Source organism: Myotis nattereri (assembly GCF_964212035.1).
Source record: "Myotis nattereri genome assembly, chromosome: 12".
NCBI classification, from domain to species: domain Eukaryota; kingdom Metazoa; phylum Chordata; class Mammalia; order Chiroptera; family Vespertilionidae; genus Myotis; species Myotis nattereri.
The window spans coordinates 57453934-57474774 of NC_138087.1; the positions used below are offsets into that span (position 1 = coordinate 57453934).

Here is a 20841-nt window from a genome sequence, read left to right on the forward strand (position 1 = left end):
TCTCTTCTGGCCATGGCTATATCCGCCCTCTGGTACGAATTGGACTCTATGAAGGGTGCTGTGATCTAAAGGAGGAAGACGGAAGATCTATACATCCCACGCAGCAGCGGACCAAGTCGCCGGTAGCAACATTTCTACAGGCAGATAGAAGGACAGCCCTGGCGTCCTTGGAGTCCGAGGCCCTGCCAGCAGGTCTGGGGGCGGGGACGGAACCAATTTCTCCAGCCGCCGGTCCAGTGAGGGCTCCGCCGCTTCCCTGCCGTCTGTTTCGCGCCCCTGCCACCTCCAGTTTCCAGAATGGTATGGTGACCCCAGCCGTCCCTCCTTAGCCCTCACCTCTCCCAGGCGCCCCGACTTCTGCCTTGCGCCTTGCCCTACTTCCGCGGCTCCCCTGCTTCTCATCCTCCAGTGCGGGTCGTGGCTGTCGGGGCCTGGGGTCTGGGGGCCGGCGGGCGGCGCTCACCGGTCTGTCTCCTTGTCGCCCTCCGCAGCCTGGCCCGACCCCCAGTGGCACCAACGTGGGCTCCTCAGGACGCTCCCCCAGTAAAGCGGTGGCCGCCCGGGCGGCGGGTAGCACGGTCCGGCAGAGGTAAGGATCCCGGTGACCCCCTTGGCTGTGGGGCGGGAGGAAGGGGGCCCAAGAACCCGCTGGTCCTGAGAAGGTCGCCCAGAATGTCACGGTTCACGAAGGCAAGGTGAGCTTCAGGCGGGAGCAGCGGCCTTTGGGTCTTTGTGTCTAGCGAGGGAGTGACATTTTATTCTCACTGCACAGTTAAACAGGGGCAGAGACAACGTGGAGAAAACGGTGTCATTGAACTGACTCTCTGGGCCTGAGCTTTGCACTCACATTTCCGTCCATTTAACAAGATTTGTCCAGCTCATTGTCCCCGATCATCCCAGCCGCCACCCCCCACCCCCCCAGGCGCGTTGCTTAACTTACGGGTACATGTGGCTCTGCTCTACGCGCCTTCACCCAGAGCCAGAACTTCAGCGTCATCGTGGGTTTTTCCTTAGGCTCTGGTCCTGTCCAGTCATTTGTCGGACTTTAAATTATATGCAAAAACCTGCTGCTCATCCCTTCTTTGCGTCTCTCTTCCTACCGCCCGGATTTAGCCGTCAGCTTCTGGTCTAGACTCTTGCATTTTCTACTCTTCTACCCTCCAGGCCCTTCCTCTCCAGTCCCTTATGGGCTCTGGTTCTGTCACTCTTCTGCTTAGTTTCTCTGTTAGTTGCTTTTTGCTGAACTTTAAAAACAGGGTGAGGGGGGCGGATAGCCAGGTTCTTGGTGACTTTTTTTTTTTTTTTTTTCCCTGCCCATCAGCTGCCCTTCTCCCTGGCTCCTGGGATCCAGCCATAGTCAACCTGCTACTATTTTTCTGAACCTCCCTTCCTCTCCCCACACACAGCTTCTGTTTATTCTCCTCGGACTAAGCTCAGAGGTTTTTGGAGGCCCTCCCTGACTCCAAAAGTGGCAGTAGCTATTCCTCCTCCCTTTTGCTCCCAAAGCATTTTGTTCAGTGAAGGAAGGAATCAAACAACCCTGTTGTCTTCAGGTATTCGAAGGAGCTAGTGGGGTTTTATGTAGAGAGGGAAACACCTCGAAGGGATACAAGAAAATGATTGATAGGGATGTGAAGAGTGACGCGATTTTTCTTGTTGGCTGTTGTAGGTACATGTAAAACTAATAATGTGAACTTAGCAGAGACGGATTTCAGCTCATTGAAAGTACTGATATCACTGTGATGTTTCTCTTGAAATTATCGTGTTTTCTTTGGATTACAAAATCCGTATTATTAACCGGTTACGCATTAACTGTAATAATGCAGATTTTGTAATCAAAGAAAGCACGATAATTTCAAGAGAAACATAAAAGTTGCTTTTTATTGAAAGTGATGTCCATCGCTAGCTACCCATTTCCCCCATCTTATAGGTAATTTGTGGATACTGTCCCAATAGAACTTTTCTTGTTTTGAGGCAAACCATTCAGAGACTCAATTTTCCACTTCTTGGTACGTTTTGAAGCGCTGCTCAGAAAGTGCGTGTGCCATCGATGGGGACAAGTGGTAACTTAAAGGAGCAATACAACAAAATAGCATACATACCAAATCGCATATATATCAACATCTGTGTAACTCCAGCTATTGAAAAAAATCCGCATTATTAACCGGTACACCTAGTAAAGAGATGGTAGGGATAAGGTTTTCACTACTGTTTTCTCTCTATGTGGGAGATCTTAAACAAGCTTTCCTTTTCAGAAATTTAGAATCAGTAGCCCACAGATAATGGGATGGGATTTTACGGAAGGGTGTGCTGGGATTTGGTTAATGATAGGGGCAGTAATGGGGCAGGCTTCCCCCCTCGTCCTTCCTTCCCGAGGATTTCTTAGGAGTGGCTGAAGAAGATGTCTTCTGACTTCTCGTGCTTCCTGCTTACGCTCGCTCTGTAGCACTCCAGCCGGGGAGAGGAGGAGTGGGGGAGCCGTGCTCGGTGGAAGGGCGGTTGTGGGTGGGCCTCCCCTGTGACTGAGGAGAGGAGGGAAAGGGTTTCCCCCCTGTGGGTGGCAGTGCTTGTGTCAGTGCTGTCCAGCGCCTTCTGTATGCGAAGGCTGCCTCCATCACAGCTCATCTCACCAGCCTCGGTCTCCTGTGAAGGACAAGTTCTAGTTGGGTGTTTTCTCCATTTTTCATATCCTACCTCTGTCCAAGATTTATGGCATATCAAAATAGTGAAAACAGACTACAAAATGATGTTTTTGGTAAAATATATGTTCCATTTTGGGACCTGGATTATAATTACAGCTTAATATTTTTGTCTCTTTCATTGCAAATACAGTAATTTTAAAACATTTTAAGGTAATTTAAGTCAGATTACAGTTGACCCTTGAACAAAATGGATGTTAGGGACACTCCCCTTTCCCCTGCAGTCAAAAATCCACATATAATTTTGATTCCCCCGAAAACTTAACTAATAATAGCTTACTGTTGGCCGGAAGCCTTATCGATAACATAAACAGTTGATTGACACATATTTTGTATGTTGTTATGTTATATACTGTATTCTTACAATAAAGCAAGCTAGAAGAAAGAAAATATTATTTAAAAAATCATAAAGAAGAGAAAATACATTTATGGTATTGGGGGAAAACCTCATGTAAGTGGATCCACACAGTACAGTTTAAACCCATGTTGTTCAAAGGTTGATTGTATGTAAATTCCGGACATTTTAGAGCAGAGGTTTGTTACTTGGCTTCACAAAATGCATGAGAAGAGAAACTGAAGTACATTGTCCCAATGAGGTGCCATATGGTTGGGCAAGAGGATGGGCTCTGGAGTCAGAACTGGGTCCTCAGCTCAGCTTGGCCACCTGCTGGCCGTGTGGTCTTAGGTAGGCACTTGGCTTACCCTTTTCTGAGCCTCATTTTCCTCTTATAAAACAGAACTGGTAACTGCTTTCCAGGGTTAGTGTGTGCATTAGCATGTGGCAGGTACTCAGTTCATGGTAGTTATCATGACCCGTGGGGTGAAAACAAGAATTAGGGGTATACTCACAAAAGAAAATGTTTTTTTCTTTCTTTCTTATTTTTGTTCTTTAACAATGTAATGGTAGCAGATGTTATAATGCCATTAAACGGGTTCCCCCCAAAAAAGACTGTTCGTAACATTTTTTCTCTTAACAGGAAAAATGCCAGCTGTGGAACAAGGAGCGCGGGCCGCACGACCTCAGCAGGCACTGGGGGGATGTGGCGGTTCTACACGGAAGACTCCCCTGGCCTCAAAGTGTAAGTCTTGGGAGCAGACCTTGTGTTCCTGTCAGGTGTCACAGGCTGATGGGCAGCACTGTCTCTCCGCCACCGGTGGTGCTGGCTTTGATGAATTTACAATGCACACAGCTTCGTTTGGGCCAGGTGGACCGGGTTTGGTTTGTCTGTATATCAACCAATTAGTTTAGGGCCTGGAATGATATCTCTTCATGGATTGCGTGAAAGCAAGGGGAAATCTTCAAGTAGCTAAGCCAGAATAAACAATGGAAACAGAGAAAACTGGAGGAAAAACTGCTTAGTTAGATGAAATTGTTCTTTTTTGGTTGTCCGACACTGAGAAAGAGGAGTAACCCATTGAATATGAGTTGGGTGGTTTTTCAAAGCTTTCCTGGAACCATAAGCTGATATTATTGCAGCTAATAGACGTTTCTGCATTAGGCTGTGTTAAGAAAAGTTCTTTGGCCTTTTTGCCTTTTGTGGGTGGTGAGTGAACATAGCACTTTCCAAGTTCTTAAGGCCTGAGAGTGCTCATTAGGTGATGGGAAATGGGCACCTGGGGGACCCCTGTTCCATGCCTTGCTCACCTCACTTTCCAGGGTTTCTGGTACTGTGTGGCAGACTTAATCCCACAGGTGTCTGATCACGTAGGCCCTAGGACACCAATGCTTACAGCTGCTTCCTGACTCAGCCAGTGGATGAGGAATAGGAGCACTGCAGGTTCAGAAGCTCAGGTTTCGAGAGGCAAAGTTATGTTCTAGCAAGAGCCAGAACCAGATAATCTAGAATGTTCAATCCTGTGCTCCATATGTCTATCTGGTAGAAAAGAGACAATCCATATGCCTGTCTGGAAGAAAAGAGACAAAATTAGATTTATTTGGATTAGTTTAACTTGACCAGTAGCTTGGCTTGGATCACAAATTTAAAGACTTGTATGGTAAGGTGAGAATGTATTCAGGAAGTACTTCTTGGGGTTGGGGATATATGAGTTGGCCATATTCAGACAACCTTTTGGTCTTTGTTAAAGGTAATTTTTCTGAGTATTTCAGAGAGGAATTTTAAAGCCCCTTGCTTTTTAGGGTATCCAGGAGACTCCTTGAAACCCTTATTAAGAAGGTGGTAAAAAAAAAAAAAAAAAAAAAGAAGGTGGTAAAAGCTTTTCTCCTGTGAGTGATTCTGGCTTGTGCTGGCTCTGGGCTTTCTGCTATTGTGCAGCCAGGCTTGCTTGTTGCTACTGCTTGAGTACTCCCAGGAATTGCTAGAAACTGTTCCTTGAAGTGTTGTAAAGCACAGTCTCATCCCACCAGAAAGATGGTAAAAGGACACAATTGGGAATTTGTATTCACAAATCCACATCTTGGAGCAGTCAAGTAACATCTTAGAGTTTGTTGGCTCTTGTAGGATCTTAGGATTTTTTTTTTTTTTTGAATAATAGTAGCATTTCTGGTGAGCTTATTATAAACTTGTATAATCCATGTGTATTAATTTACTTAATACCTCAGTAACCGTATGAGAGAGGTACTGTGATTGTCCCAGATGAGGAAACAGGCTTGGAGGAGATAGGTAATGGGGCACAGTCACAACTCATAAAGGACGGAGTGGGTTTGCAGACTCTGGCACTTGGACTCTGAGAGCTCCACTCTCAGCTTAGTGCTCTGTGGCTGATGATATGCTGACATTGCTTTAATAGGGGCTGTGATTGAGTGCAGTATGGTAACATTTTCTTCCCATGTGTTTTTAAATTTGTTTACTCCTATAATTGTACAAATTTTGGAAGAACAAAATAGTGTAGCAAGGACATTGATCTCTGTGCATTGTTTATTGTTCACTAGTGAACTCTTACTCCACTGCCTTAAACAGTGAAGGTTGTCTAAGTAAATCTTACTTCGAAATAATAGTTTTATAATTGCATCATTTGTACTTAAAAAGTTTGGAGAAGTTTTCATTTTTATTATGGAAAATATCAAATACATGAAATTAGAGAGACTAGTCTCTCTAAGACATCAGATCATTTTACTTGTATAATTTTAGTCTGTTTTACTGGAAGAGAAGGATTTCTCCTATTTAACCACAATGCCGACACCACACCTCTCCCCCCCTCCCTTCCACTCTCTCTAGAAATCAATGGAAAAAATATCCTCACTTTTTGGGTGAGGATTAAAAAAAATTAAAAAGAAAAAGAAATATGGTGATGTATTATTACTAAAGTAAGCATGCCTTTTCTTCTTTCTTTTCAGTGGCCCTGTTCCAGTATTGGTTATGAGTCTTCTGTTCATCGCTTCTGTATTTATGTTGCACATTTGGGGCAAGTACACTCGTTCATAGATTTGGCTACATCCATCTGTCATCTGAAGAAGGAGAAAAAAAAATCAATATATCTTGGACCAAAAGCATAGTGGTTTTCTGTTCATGAGAAAGAAATTTTCTGTAAGCTTACTGTTTTACAGGGAACTTAACGAGAATTGATTTTAAGGATCAATTTTTTTTCTATGGCTAATAAACTTTTTAATTCATTTATACCAAGTCTGATCCTTTAATCTCTCTGCCTTTCAATTACAAGTAAATATGTAGAAAACACGTCTTTTGGAGCTTGTTTTCTTTGTGGGATTGACAGGTCCTTACATGACCATGTAGTTCAAATCCAAGGTCCTGTAATTGGCCTTGGCTTGTTTTCTTCTAGGTATTTCTGTCCTGGTGATTGTCATTTTGGGCGTTCCGTGGTTTTTAAGGAGTGTGCCTATGACTGCCTCAGGCAGATCTATATTCAAAGGCAGCTGGTACCCAAAAAAATAGTCAGAAATCAGAAATGTGTGCTTATTCTTTTCTTTGTCTCTAAAACCTATGAATTAAGAACTCTCTCCCAGTTTTATATTCTGTGAGTATAGATCAGGAGTTTCCATCTATCACTTGTCGCTAAACCTATTTTGAAGAATTAATTTGATAAGTTGGATTTTTCAAATAAAATTTTGTTTTCATTGTGAAAATTAAAGACTTCTCTAATCAGAGTGGGTATCAGCATTTCCAAACTGAGTTGATATAATTCCAAACAAAAAATTTAAAAAAAGTTTCACTTAGCTTATGTTGCCATTCTGGGAATAAACATTCAGTTTCTGGTAGACCCTAGGAAATAACCAAGAATAGCTTACAGGTGCATACTTCAGGAGTCTAGGATATAAGCCAGATTTTCTAAGGAGTAAGATATCCCTGTGAAATCCCCTTAGTTGTCCAACAGAATCACAACATGATAAAGAGGTGTATTAGTTAAGAATCAGATAATTTTAACAATGACTTTCTCATTAATGAAGCTTTAAAAAGAACTAGAACAGTTAAGCTGTTTTATATGTGTTTTTCTTAACTCCTGGCTATAAAGTCAATTTAGGTCCAAAATACCAAGTTAAATGTTGAAAGTATGTATCTTTAAAAAAGATTTCTTAGGGCAATATATGGGTAAGCATGCTCTTGTAAATACTAAAAAATGGGAAATTATTGGGAGAAAATGATGAAAAATTGGTCCTCTGGGATCCCCGGAATTGCTTATTATGTGAAATGGGTATCTTCATTTTGAAATGTGGGGGACAACGTCTTAATTTCATTTTGAAGAAATTAAAGATCATAGTATCTATAATGGATTTTTTTTTCAGGTTGGTGGTACCAATAATAGCTAAAAGTTAAGATCTTAATTTGGAAAACAAATCTGTTCCTCTATCCAGACGGGTGTGTCTTTCTCTGGGGAGCTGCTGGAGCCACTTGGGGGAGCTGTTGTGTTGTTGGGTGCGTTCTCTTCGCTGCATAGTGCAGCCTGTTAGCCCTGTCCGCCTACCTGTGGTCTCTGGTGGACTGCTAGTGGAAAGTCACTGAGTTCTGAGCTAGCAATTTATAAGAAATGCTGCTTGTAGTGGCAGAGCAAGGAGATGCTTCATTCAGCAAAAGGGAAATTGGGGCTTGGATACAGCGGTGTACAACATCTATTTTGTAGCTACTTTTGGCTCTGACAATACAATGCTTAATGCAATCTTAGTGTTCAAGATGTTCCTTTTTTTTTTTTTTAAATTTTAAAAATTGTGGTAAAACTCATGTGACATAAAGTATATCATCTTAACCGTTTTTAAGTGTTCACATCAGTGATATTAAGTGCATTCATATTGTTGCTCAACCATCACCACTATCCATCTCCAGTACTCTTTTTCATCTTACAAAACAGAAACTTAAATGCACCAAATAATAACCTCCCTCTTTCCCCTCAGCCCCTGGCACCATTCTACATTGTGTCTCTGTAAATTTGACTAAGTACTTAATATAAGTGGAATCATGCAGTATTTTGTCCCTTGGTGACTGATTTACTTGTTAACGTAAAAAAACCATTGAAACCTCTAAAGAATTTTTGTAGTTTATTTGAGCCAAACTGTCGACATATGCCGGGAAGCAGAACCTCAACGAACTGAGATAATGCTCTGGAGAATGACTGGTTACATTTGTATTTATTCATTGCAACCAAAGGAGGGATGTAGGTGGGTTACATGAAATTCATTGGTGATAGATTAAGGAGGTGGGATAAAGCAAAGCGAGGGTGGGGGTGGGTGGGTGGGGGGAGCGGGAAACCCCTGGGATTGGATAAAAAGTAAAATGATGGACACATACTTAGGTGGGTGCAGGAACAATTAACATGATAAGCAATTTGTGGTGTCTGACCTGGTGCCCAGCACATTTGGTTGTGCCCCAGGGACTCCAGAAAAAGGGAAGTTACAAGTTACCCAAACATTTCAAGGGTATGTTATCATAGATGCAAAAAGACAGATAGGCTCAGTTAAGGTAAAGGTTGACCTTGTCAGAGAAGATACCGGCCTAGGACTAGAACGTAACTGCTCACCATAACTGCTTTTAGTTAAAGTTTAATTTCAGACCATCCTTTGTGGTTACTTTAGGTCTCTGAGTTTGCAAGACTGCCATGCAGGCCTCCCCTGAACTTGTCAGGTCAACATGTGGCCCCTTTCGTCCACATACTCCACTTAGCATAATGTCCTCAAGGTTCATGTTATAGCGTGTCAGAATTTCCTTCCTTTTTAAGATGAATAATATCCCATCGTATGTATATAACACATTTTGTGTTGCTTTCTTTTTAAATAGGGATTCCTAGACTGTTTCTTGAGCCATTTAAAGTAATTCCGAAAGCCTAACAAATTGACATGCATTAAGACTACCTTGGCCCACCAAATCCTCAGGCTCCTTGGACTTTGGGTTATAATTCTGGCCACCTCTGAGTGATGGACAAAAGCTAGCACATGTGTCAGCAGCTCTATTCTAAGTGTTTAAAACTAGGGAAATGAATTACATTATAATGCAGCTTGGCCTGAGCCTTTTAAGTCATTGAGGAACAACCAACATATGGAAAGGGCAAGTCCCTGAGACTGCCAGGGGATGGAAAGACGAGAACGTCTGGACACAATAGTGCCCAGAACACATTTTGGTAATGAAACAGGAATTTTTGGGGGTGAAAAGGACAGGTTTTAGGAAATTTTAGAAATTTCAGAAATTAAGGGGACCATGGAGGAAGCACAGGGCTGCAGAGCAGCAGAAGGTATATTTCCATAGAATGAGGGAGCTGAAAAGCTGCAACAGGTACATTTCCATAGAATGAGGGAGCTGGGAACAGCAAAAGGTCTATATTTACAAAATAAAGAGAAGGAAGCCCTTCATCCAGAAGGAGAAGAAGAAAGCCCAAAGGGAATAGGAAAACAATAAGGAAGGAGGTGGGCATGTGAGGTTCTACCTTTGAGCTCAGGAGTTACTATAGTAACCAGTCTAAGGGAATAGTGGCCAATCAGAGGGGATATCAAGGCACAAGGATCTGTAGACTTTGTAAGCCATAGGGAAAAGGAACTCAGTGGGATCTTTTCCCACTCCCCAAGTGGGAGTCCATTCTGTGGGACTTTTTCCCTCTCTCCACGTGGGAGTCTGTATTTGTTCTTTAATAAATCTCCACCTTTACCATCTTATGTCCGTGGATTCATTCTTCGACTCCGGCAGACAAAGAATCGGGGTTTCAGTACAAAAATTCTGTTTCAGTAAAAGAGTAGTTGAGGATGAAAGGGCGAGGGCTACGCCCTCCATCTTACCCCGTATCCTCCATTTTTTGGGCAGCAGCCATTAGCCATGTGCTCAGCAAGGAGCTTCTTCCTGGAAGCCCAAGCCTCTGCTAGCTAGCCACACCTAGGATTTCTTTAAACTAACCAATGACAATCAAGGGAAGTGCGCGCCATAGACACAACCACATCCTGTGTAACAAGACCCAGACTTGCGCCTGGCCAATCGGCAGGGCCCACAGTCCTCTCTCCTCCCCTTACTCCAACCCCCCTATAAAACCCCTCTTCCCACAGGACTAGCTCTCTCTGCCTCCAGCTGCTGCGTCGGCGAGTGTGGGGGAGGAGCTAGCTCGAATAAAGACTCTTTTCACTTTTGCATCAGACTCGGCTGGCTCCCTGGTGGTCTTTTGGGGATCCTGAAATCTGGGCATAACAAGGAAAGTTCTGTTCCTAGGAGAGGTGAAACATGCCATAGCTGTCCCAGGTGCTAATGTCCTCAGAGGAAGAATTAAAAAAGACATTCTGAAATCATGCAGTGTTGGCATCAAGTTAAAATGTTGAAAAGGTCTACAAAGCTGACTTCATTCAACAGAAAATATGGTATGTGGAGTCCTATGTCCATGATCCCCTTACAGCTGCCCTTGGGGAGCTTGAGCTGCAACGCTAGGACTTCCAAACTTAACTCCTGTCTTCCAGGCTGGGAGCTTGCCTGACCTGGGTCCCACTGCTGGCCCTGCAATTTACCAGTTGTGAGAATGTGGGAGACCCAATTTCTCTGCGTCCCATTTTTCTTATGTGTAAATGACTATGCGTATGATCCATCAAATAGGATGATTAAATGAGAAGAACGATCCACAGTGCTTATTCTCAATAATTTCAGAGAAGTAGGTTTCTTATTCAATCAACAATCTAATGAATTTACTCTTCGCCCCATTCACACAAGAGGAAACTGAAGCTTAAACCACTTAGCTTGTAAGTGAAGGAGCTGGGATTTAACTCTAGGTCTCTGACTTACTAGTGTCACATAGATGGACTATTGAGTGTTTGGTGTGAGGGCAAGGGGAGGGTGTCACAGCATTAGAGGTCCCACAATAGAGCTTTTAAAAAGAACACAATTCCAAGAAGTGCCACTCAACCATTTGGTGTACTTCAGGCATTACATAGCTAGTTTGAGGCTTGAAGTCCTGCAGAAGGAATTGGTTTCTCTGTTTCAGTCCTGAGCTTTGTTCATTGTGTGGGACTCCTGAGGTGGTAGAGAAAGCACAATGTTATTCATTCAACAAATATTTACTGATTGTTGTGTGCCTTGCCCTTCTATTGGGGCTTTACAAATGACCTGGCCTGGTCTCTTACAGCTTAAAAGGGCTGGACATTTGGATGCTAGGATCTTAGTCCTGCCTGGGGCTACAAGTTCCAAATAGCTGTGTGATTATGGAGAAATCAGACAGGAAATTCTCTCAAGGCCCCCTCAACTATTAGTGAAATCGATAGTTGGGACCACAGTTTAAGAACTGGTATGCTCATAGTGTGTGGGCAGTGGTGCCAGGGATTGCAAAACTGGCACTCTCCCCTCCCCCTAACCCCCAGGAAGTCCATACTATATGATCACCTGTCAGACAGCAAAGCCAGCGAACGCTGGGATGCCTCAGCTGGAGTGCTGAGAGTTCACCATGTCCTCCCCTATACAACAGAGGAGACTGGGGCCCAGAGAAGGGACTTGCTCAAGATTATCTTCTTACCAGAGAGAGGCCAAACCAGGCTTCCTGTTCCAGCCCAGAGCTGCTTTCTAGAACTGCACTGTGACCCCCTGTTTTGGGCCTGTACATGAGCCAGCCCACCTCTCTAGAGGCAAGGCTTGGGAGTTAGGTAAACTGAGTGCTGGGCTTTGATTGCTGGGCAGTGTTAATCAAAGTGGGGTGGGGGTGTAAAGGCAGCAAGTTGAGCTAGTAAAAATACAATGAATTAGTAAATGTAGGAGGTCAACAGGTGCATGAGACTTACTAATGGAGAGACAAAATAGGGAAAAGCAGCCAGCTGAATGGCAGTTTTGCATTCTCTTGACCAGAAATAGTAGGTGAGCCAAGACACAGTGAGGTTGACCAAGTAGGGTTAAGGTAGGGGCCAAACTGTTTAAATAACTGGCAAACTGTTTAAATAACTGACCAGTTAAATAACTGGTCATCTGGCAACTAAGTCTTTTTGCCATGCTAGAGACATTAAAAAAGGATCAAAGGTATAGGCATAGATCGCTTCTTTTTGGGGAATGATCTAGAAGTTTGTACTCAGAAAGCAAATGAAGAGATAAGGGGAAGAACTTGAATTACACATGAAAGGGTTAAATTGGTCCTGCAAACACACTTGCTTTCCTTCCCATTGACTGTCATAGGCAATCCTATATAATAAAGAGCTAATATGCAAATGGTCGCCACGCCCTCGTGTCCTTGTGCCTTTGCAACCTCACGCCTGGGCCAGGGGACCTGAGGTCAGGATGGAGGACCTGAGGCCATTCCCCCCACCCCAGCATCGGGCAAGGGGACCTGAGGCTGTGCCGGGAGACCTGAGACTGCACCCCCTGCCCTGCGAGGCTAGACAGGGGTGGGTCTGGCTGGGTCTGGGTCTTGCGCGATTTCAAGGCATGCACGGGTGGACGGGGACTTGACTCTGGGTCCCGCGGTGTGCCCCAGACTCTGACAGGAAGAAGATTTTCATATACATTTTACTAATTTTCTTTCATCTCTGACACTTCTATTATAGAGAAGGGCTAATAGCAATATTAAAATATTTCCTTTAATTAATTCCCTTTTAATGTGCATGAATTTTGTGCACTGGTCCACTAGTATAGAGAATAAATCCTGTGGTTGTGTGTCCCATTGTCTCACCTATTCTACTCAGTAATGTGATTTCTGGAGAGAAAGCAAACTCATTCTCCCAGGACCCTCTCTAGTTTGGTTTGGGTTGTGGAAATTTAATCATTGGTTCTCAGATGTTGGCGTGCATCCTGCAGGTCTCTGCCTCTGCTACCTCGCACATTTGGCCAGCACCAGATTGGGAATCCTGGCTCTCAAAAGCAGCAGTCACAATGCGTGGCCGAGGTGGCTGGGCCTGTAGTTTATTCCAGACCCATCACCTGTACAAGTGTGTTCATTTTGTCCCTTGCTCTTCTTTGAAGTTTCCCCCACGGTGGTGTTTGTGTAGCAGCCTCTGCGCTGCCCCTGGGGAATTTCACCTGCCTTCTGTGATTTTGCGTGTTGCGTATTCATAACCAGGCGCTATGCTTGGTCAGCTAGCCGTGGGGCTGGCAGGCCCTGAGAGACCGCAGAGCCCTGATTCTCCCTTCAGTTCTCTCCCTTTGACTCAGCAGTGCCTCTTTTTATAGAAGACGTGCTGCCCGAATGAACAGAATGAGGTCTTGTCAGACTTCCTTTTATAGCAGGCTTTGCACTGAGACCTTCAGTGGGCTCCAGGAGGCAGTGAGAAGGGAAAGGCACAAGTATGGAATGATTGTGCCGGGCAAGGATTTCCTTACTAGGTGGGCTGGTGTGGCCCCCACACATCCATCCCAATGGCGTCAACGGCGGGGAACCATGGCTCTCTGCTCCTGTGCCTGGCAGATGCCTCACTGCAACAGAAGACATGTTGAATCTACCAGACTGGGGGTGTACCTCTATGAGACCTCAGGGATGGTGTCAGGAGCCATGGGCATTTGTATTAATTCCGTGTACATCTTTTGCATGCTTGTTGGTGGGCTTAGCAGTAAACCAAAATTTAAGCACACTTAGGTGAAACTGGTGCAGGGACAGTGTTTACATAGCCCACTGCTCTTCTCATTCTTTTTCCGCTTCCCCTCCTCCTCCTCCTTCTTCTCTTCTTTTCTTCTAGCTCCTCTTCCTCCAGACCCTCCTGTCCTTCCACCCTTCCCTTACTCTCTTCGGTTCTGTACAACTCAAATATTCCTGGGCTATTGTGTGTGCAAACAGAATGCACAAACAACCCTCCAATGAAAGTTTTTGAAAGTAATTCTGAATTTTACATGTTTTCCAAGTTGTGGGTTGAATTGTGTCCCCCCAAATTTAATGTTCAAGTCCTAACCCCTAATACCTCAGATGGGATCTTATTTGGAGATAGGGTCTTTACAGAGGCCAGCAAGTTAAATTGAGGTCATTAGCATGGTCCCTCACCTGATATGACTTATGTCTTTATGAGCAGGGGAAATTTGGACACAGAACATCATGTAAACTTGAAGACATCCATCTGCGAACCAAGTAGGGAGGCCTGGAACAGCTCTCTTCCTCACATCTCTCAGAAGGAACCCAACCTGCCAGCACCTTGACTTTGGACGTCTGGCCTCCAAAACTGGGAGACCAAGCATTTCTGTTATGGAAGCCGCCCCATGTGTGGTGCTTTGTCCCGGCAGCCCTAGCAAGACAACATGCAAAGATATCAAAGCGGAAGCCAGCCCACAACGCTCAGCAATGCTGTTAGAAACCCCCTTCCCGTCTTCCTTGTTCATCTTCATGACCCTCTGGAACTTCTTGATCTCTAAACTCCAAAAACCCTTCCCGCTCTAGCCTGAATGGCTTTTATTCTCCTATCACCTCCCCTCGGAGGGAAATGAAAATATGGAACTTCTCAGACTACACTTGTGTCTTTTCCCCATCACGATCCTACCGTGTATCCTTTCGCTGTAATAAACCTTCGCTGTGCGTACAACTGTGTGCTGAGTTCCCTGATCATTCCAGAAAATCTGTGGGCCCCTGACATACTCTCCATGTATTATTTTAAGGTACCGTTACATGGTGTCTGTTAATATTTTATGTTTTCTTTGTCAATATTCCTCAGTTCAGCTCCTGTTTAGCAACTCCCATTTACCTCACGGACACTGTTCCAATTACCTTGACACCCAGCAACTTCTTTTATCTCTTGAGGTTCCCCTGCAACTCATTTTAACCGAGGCCCACAGAGATGGCGTGGCTCCTCCAAAGCCATGGAGCTGCTGACTGCAGAGCCAGTGGGGAGCCAGGGCCACCTGCCTCCACACAAGGAGGGTGACCGACCGTCTCCATTGGCCCTTGACTGAGGGCTTTCCTGGGACATGGCACTCTGAGTGCTAAAACCAGCATGGTCCGGGGCAAACGGGGACAGGGACAGGTGGCCACTCTACTTCAAGGCTACAGCTTTTTTTTACACTTCATCTGACTGGATACTTCTGTTTTCTTAAAGGAGAGCGTGTCCCCATGAGGAGTTGGGCCTATTTAGACCTACACTGGGAGAGCTCAGACCCCTGGTCTCTCAAGAACAGCTTCCAAGTTCCTTTCCTGAGCGCCCAACTCTCTGCATCTCCGGCTCTGCGGTTGGCTCTTCCCCTTCACACCCTCTCCTCTCCCCGCTCTGCTCGCCACATTTTTCAGCGTTACTGGTTTTAATTTCCTTTACCATCCCTTTTGCAAAAACTTCTTTCCTGATTTAATTATTATTTCTCTTAATTCAATTCCCTTCTCTTGATTGTCGTTAAGCTCCTAAAGTTGTTTCTCCAAAGAATTTCACGGCCAGGCCCTGTGCTTAGAGATTAATGGCCGTCATTTTGCCTTCAAACACAGGTACTTTCTTACTTCTCTGTAATTATCCCTGGAAGAAAGGGAAGTAACCATCCTTCTTCCCAGGGCCTGTCTGAGAACGCACACCGCTGGGGGCTGCCTTTGGAGAGAGAGAAAGCCAAGTGTCTGACATTTTCCTTCCACCTTCTACTGTTTTTAGTCACAGAACCTGAGAGCAGCCGGACAACCCCAGGCTCTGCAGGAGGGCTCAGGCCCTGCCCAGGGAGGGGGCTTGCAGGCAGCAGCCCAGGCTTGAGGGCGGAGGGTTCTCTGCCAGGAGGGGTTTGGGATGGTGAGGAGGGGCAACGGGGAGCTGGCTCTGGCCTCGAGCATCCCACCCGGCCAAGGTCTCTCAAAGGAACAGAAACGCTCTGGGCTAGAATTTCCCTTCCCTGGACTGTCCATTTCGGGAAACCAACGCTTCAGTGTCCTCCCCTCACTGTCCTTGTCCAGTTCTCAGTGCAGCAGCCCTTCGACCTTTAAGAGACTGCTTCCCCCACCCCCGCCAGTCTCACAGGCTGTTTTCCCCAGCTCTGTTACCCTGATCTCTGTCTCTGCATAAAAGCCTTGAGAACTGGACGGTTGCTACAGGAGGAGGGACAGTCCCAGGTGGGGCTCCGGCCCGGTTCCTGTATGATCCAGTTGCCGCAGCCCTGCCCCTGGGTGAGTGAAGCGCCCTGAGAGCAGAGAGCACAGACCCTGGGGTCCGAGACCCAGCCTGGCACTTAGGAGCTCTGTGACACCTTTGCTCAGCTGCCTGAGCCTCTGTTCCATTGTCTACCACACTCGGATAGAGTAGATGCCCTTTTTGCGCGAAAGGGGAGAAAAGCAGATGTTTATTTTTATTTTTTTCAGGGTTAAACGAAGGTTCAGTAAAGCATCCAACACAGTGCCTGGCACGTGATCAACTTAAATGACAAGTACTAATATTCATAACAAGTAAATGAAGCATTTGGTCCTATATGTCCTAGGAGCCCCAAATTTGAGGACTGAAAGGAAAACTGAAGTCTTTAGGCCACCCTCCACTCCACCCTCCCATTTGAATAGGAAATCTTTCATCTGGTCTCATACTCTGCTTGGATACCTCCTGCGATGGGGAGCTCACTGCTCTTTGGAAATCTCTGCCTTCTTTGGGCTTCTCTATGGATGTGGGGGCTCTGTTGACAGGCCTGCTGTATGTAAACTGCTTTCCACTTGTGGAGAAGAGGAAGCCTTTCCCTGTTCAACTCCAATCATGCAGGCTGCCAGAGAACAGGACCCAATCACCGTTTGGAGGGTACTTCAGCAAGCAACTCAATGGCGCGCTCATAGGTGAGGGCTCCAGACTCAACTGTCTCCTTACCCAGCCTGGGAGTCTAGTCCAGCTGAAGACAAGGTCCTGAGGATGAGGAGGAGCCCAGCTCCTCCAGGTGTATTTTAGACAAGGCCTCCCTGGTCCCAAAGGAACCTCTGAAATCACAGGGACTCATACATGGTCCCATCTATCCCTGGTTGTTCATACTGATTAACTGCCAGACAAAGAGCTTAGTGCTCACGAGGGCCTCCGTCCGCATCACTGCGGGGCTGCGTGGCTGCATTTAGGATGAGAAGACCCTGGGGTGTTTAACCCACAGCCCAACTTGCCTAATAAAATCCTCCCCTGGCCTGCCTGTGTTACCAGCTTCAGCCACACACTCTTGATTGGGACAGTACCAGAATGTATTTTAAATTTCCATGTGTCTGTTTTGTTTCTACTTACAGGAAATGATTTTCAAGGTGCAAAGCAGATTTGTCCATGTAAACGTACCTTCGTACCTATATGTGAGGAGCTATTACGTGTATGAGGACAATGAGGCGATGCTTGAGGAGAGCGCAGGGTAGGGATGAGGGCCTGTGCGTTCACGGCTCATCTAACTACAGATCCACGCTGTGCTCCTAAGAGCTGTGCTTTATGAAAGAGTGGATTCCCGTTGTTACGTAGCGTACATTTATGTAAAGCTCAGTTTATTTCCATTTAGAGCTTAGTAGATGTAATCTTACTTTATTAAAAAAATATTTTTGCCCAGCTGGCATGGCTCAGTGGTTGAGCATCAACCCATGAACCAAGAAGTCACTGGTTTGATTCCTGGTCAGGGCACGTGCCTGGGGTTGCGAGCTCAGTCCCCAGTAGGGGGCTTGCATGAGGCAGCGGATTGAGGATGTTTCTCTCTCTCCCATTCTCTTCCACTCTCTAAAAATCAATAAAATTAAAAAAATTTTTCATTAAAACAGGCTGTCACACTGCTAAAGGGAGGGAGCTAAAGAATTGGCTGCATCTTTCATCTGTTGTCTTCATTATCTGTGTCTGAAAGTGGAAGGGGCAGCAGAGCGATTGATTTCCCCACTGGTATAAAATTTACCACCCTCCTTAGGAGGCAGAGACGGTTACAGTTGCCTTTTATTTTCCCATTACTACACCCAAGGATTGCTGTGAGAATCAACAGAGATGAGAAAGCATGTTATAAACTATAGAATGCTATTCAATGACAGAAATGATCGTTTATCATTATTATGAGTGTTGTCATGTCTCCTAAAGCTGAGAGAGAAAAGGAGGGGGGAGGGGGACAGAGAGAGAGAGAGAGAGAGAGAGAGAGAGAGAGAGAGAGAGAGAGAGAAAGGAGATAGAGTGAGAAGAAGGAGGGGTGGGGTGGAGGAGAGAGAAGAAAGGAGGGAGGGAGAAGAGTGGAGGCCCTTTTAACATCAAAGGTAGAATAAAATTACATTCACATACCTGGATGCCATGACTGACCAAAGGGCACACACAGCCCTCTGGGAGCCAGCATCACCATTCCTTACTCAGGTTTCTCTGAATTTAAAAACAGCTCCCTCATTTCAAAACAAAGTTTATTTTTTAAAAAATGGTTTTATTGATGTATAATTGACATACAACAAACTTCCAAATTTAAAGTTGTATAAATTGATACATCCTATATAATAAAAGGCTAATATGCAAATCGACCAAATGGTGGAACAACCGGTTGCTATGATGCTCAATGCAGGAGCTGCCCCCTGGTGATCAGTGCACTCCCACAGAGGGAGCATTGCTCAGCCAGAAGCCTGGCTCACTGCTGGTGAGCACAGCCGCAGTGGCAGGAGTGTCTCCCACCTCCACGGCAGGGGAGCGGGCCTAAGCTGTCAGTCAGACATCCCCCAAGGGCTCCCGGATTGTGCGAGGGCGCAGGCTGGGCTGAGGGACTCCCCTGAAGTGCACGAATTTTGTGCACTGAGCCTCTAGTTTTGACTAGATGTGAAACTAACCACATAATGAACATATATATATCTGTCACCCCCAAAAGTTAACTCCTGCTCCCTCCCTTGTGTCCCTCCCTGCCCCCGCTCCGCAGGAATCACTGATCTGCTTTCTGCTTAATTAATGTAAAATATTGATCTGCATTTTCTTGAACTTTATACAAATGGAATAGAAAATTTCACATATTATGCATGTTCTCTTTTTTTTTTGCCTGACTTCTTTCACTCAGCATAATAAATAATAATTTGGAAAAGAAAAACCCCAAATTACCGAGAAGTGTGATTAATGATGTAACATAGACCCGCCAGGATTGAGAACAGTTAATATTTAATCATATTTTCTTTAGCTTTTCTCTTAATTTTTTTAGTAATGTGATTTATACAAAGAGGAAAGTTTTAAAAATTATACAGTTTATGGATAATTATAAAGCAAACCTTGTATAACCACCACCCAGCTCAAGAATTGGAGTCTTGCAAACACCTGTCATCTCCTAGGGTCCCCTCCCTGACCATGCCCCTTCTTTCCCCATTCCAGGTCAGCACTGTCCTCACTTTGGGGAGAATCATTTTCTTGCCTTTCTTTTTGTTTTATGACCTGGTACGATGGAGGTAAGTCACCTGTTTGTGAATTTTATAGGAATGAGATCATATTGTATGTCTTCTGTGACCAGCATTTTTTACTGTTGTGTGTGTGAGATCAGCCATGTTGGCCATGTGGCTATGGTTTGTTCATTTTGATAGCTGAGGAGTATTTGATTGTATGAATATACTGCAGTGTGGCCCACCCTTACTGCCAGTTCCCTGACCGCCATCCTGTGTTCACAGAAAGTTAATCCCATGAATAGCCACATGTGCAAATCATAAATATTGACAAGAGCATCTGCCCTCCCTTCCTTTCTGCTTTTGTTGCTGTTGCTGTCTCAGACTGGAGGGTAAGTCAGTTCCTATTACCCCATCATGATTAAAAGCAGAAGTCCCCACATTCTTTTTTTTTGTTCCAAATTTAAATGGTCTATTTAGGGAGGTTTCTGTGGTGAGGGCAAAGCGGGGCCAGGCTAGCTCTCCCAGTTTCAAAATGCACCGGCTCCCTCTTCCTTTGTTACCAAAAAGAACTCAAAATGTGGCCTCTCTGTGCATTCACCTAGTGTCTTAGGTTAAGCTTTCCGCCTCTAGACTGTGTTTCCTCGAGCTCCACAGGCCTTCCCTTCCGAGGTGGATGGCACAGCTCTTTAAAAATAGAGAAAACGGTAGCCTGTGTTGAAGGGAAGTCCATCAGTGAAATGGCAGGGCCAGGGGAGATGCCAGGGCAGGCCAGGGCTGGGGTGGAAACACAGGCTGAGGCCACGTAGATGAAGACGTCAAAGCTGGGGCAGAGCATAAGGCCACGTGTGAGCAGTGTTTAAGGAAAAGTCCACGCGTTTGCGTGGTCCACGGCTGGGGCAGGGGCAGGGATAGGGGCAGGAACACTGTAAGTTTGCCAAAATAGAGGAGGCAGCCGTGTATAATAAGAAAAGGCCCACGTTTGGCTATGTGTGATGGAGCATTTGAGAAGCGTGGTGTCTGAAGCACATCCGTGCCAGAGATGGCTAGCTGCCCACTGAAGATAAGTGCTTCCTTTGCAGGGCTTGTCACTCCCCAGAGCTGTCACTGGGGAGAGGCTGCCTGTGCAGGGACTGCGTTCCCCATCCCCGTTGTAGGCAGACATGAGACTTAGGGCCAGGGCATGGAGTGTAAGTGGCGGTGATGCTCACCTCCAACATGGGCTTCTTCCCTTCCAGCTGGCTGGGCTGGAGATGACCCCGGGGGCAATCCTGGAAGTCACTTGGTGACATGGGAGACCCTTAGTTCCTTGGGGCTAGCCCACCTACTGAGGGCCATGGTGGTGGCGAAACTACAATGTCACGTGAGGAACTTTCTCAGCAAGGCAGCGAATTGATCATCTGGCAAATTGACTTTTGACAATCCGGTTTGCAGCAAATTCTGCCTCGAGGATATCTATATATGTATATTTCGCTTGGCTTGCTTCCTTTGGAAAGACCAAGTGGTGCTTTGAGTGGAATGACACTTCAGTTTTAGCAAAGAGGCAGCTGATGTTACTCATAGATTATTTCATAGCTTTTTTACCCTGGGGTTAGGTGGGGAG

General features: G+C 45.5%; 1 protein-coding gene across 1 annotated transcript; it reads left to right on the forward strand.

The window, feature by feature from the left end:
- The first annotated feature begins 173 nt into the window (after positions 1-173).
- SEC61B (SEC61 translocon subunit beta) lies at positions 174-6274 on the forward strand. Its single transcript, XM_081103085.1, has 4 exons — positions 174-300; positions 492-589; positions 3677-3778; positions 5995-6274. Exons 1-4 carry the CDS (start codon positions 298-300, stop codon positions 6080-6082), a joined length of 291 nt encoding a protein of 96 aa, XP_080959211.1. The 5' UTR covers positions 174-297; the 3' UTR covers positions 6083-6274.
- The last annotated feature ends 14567 nt before the right edge of the window (positions 6275-20841 follow it).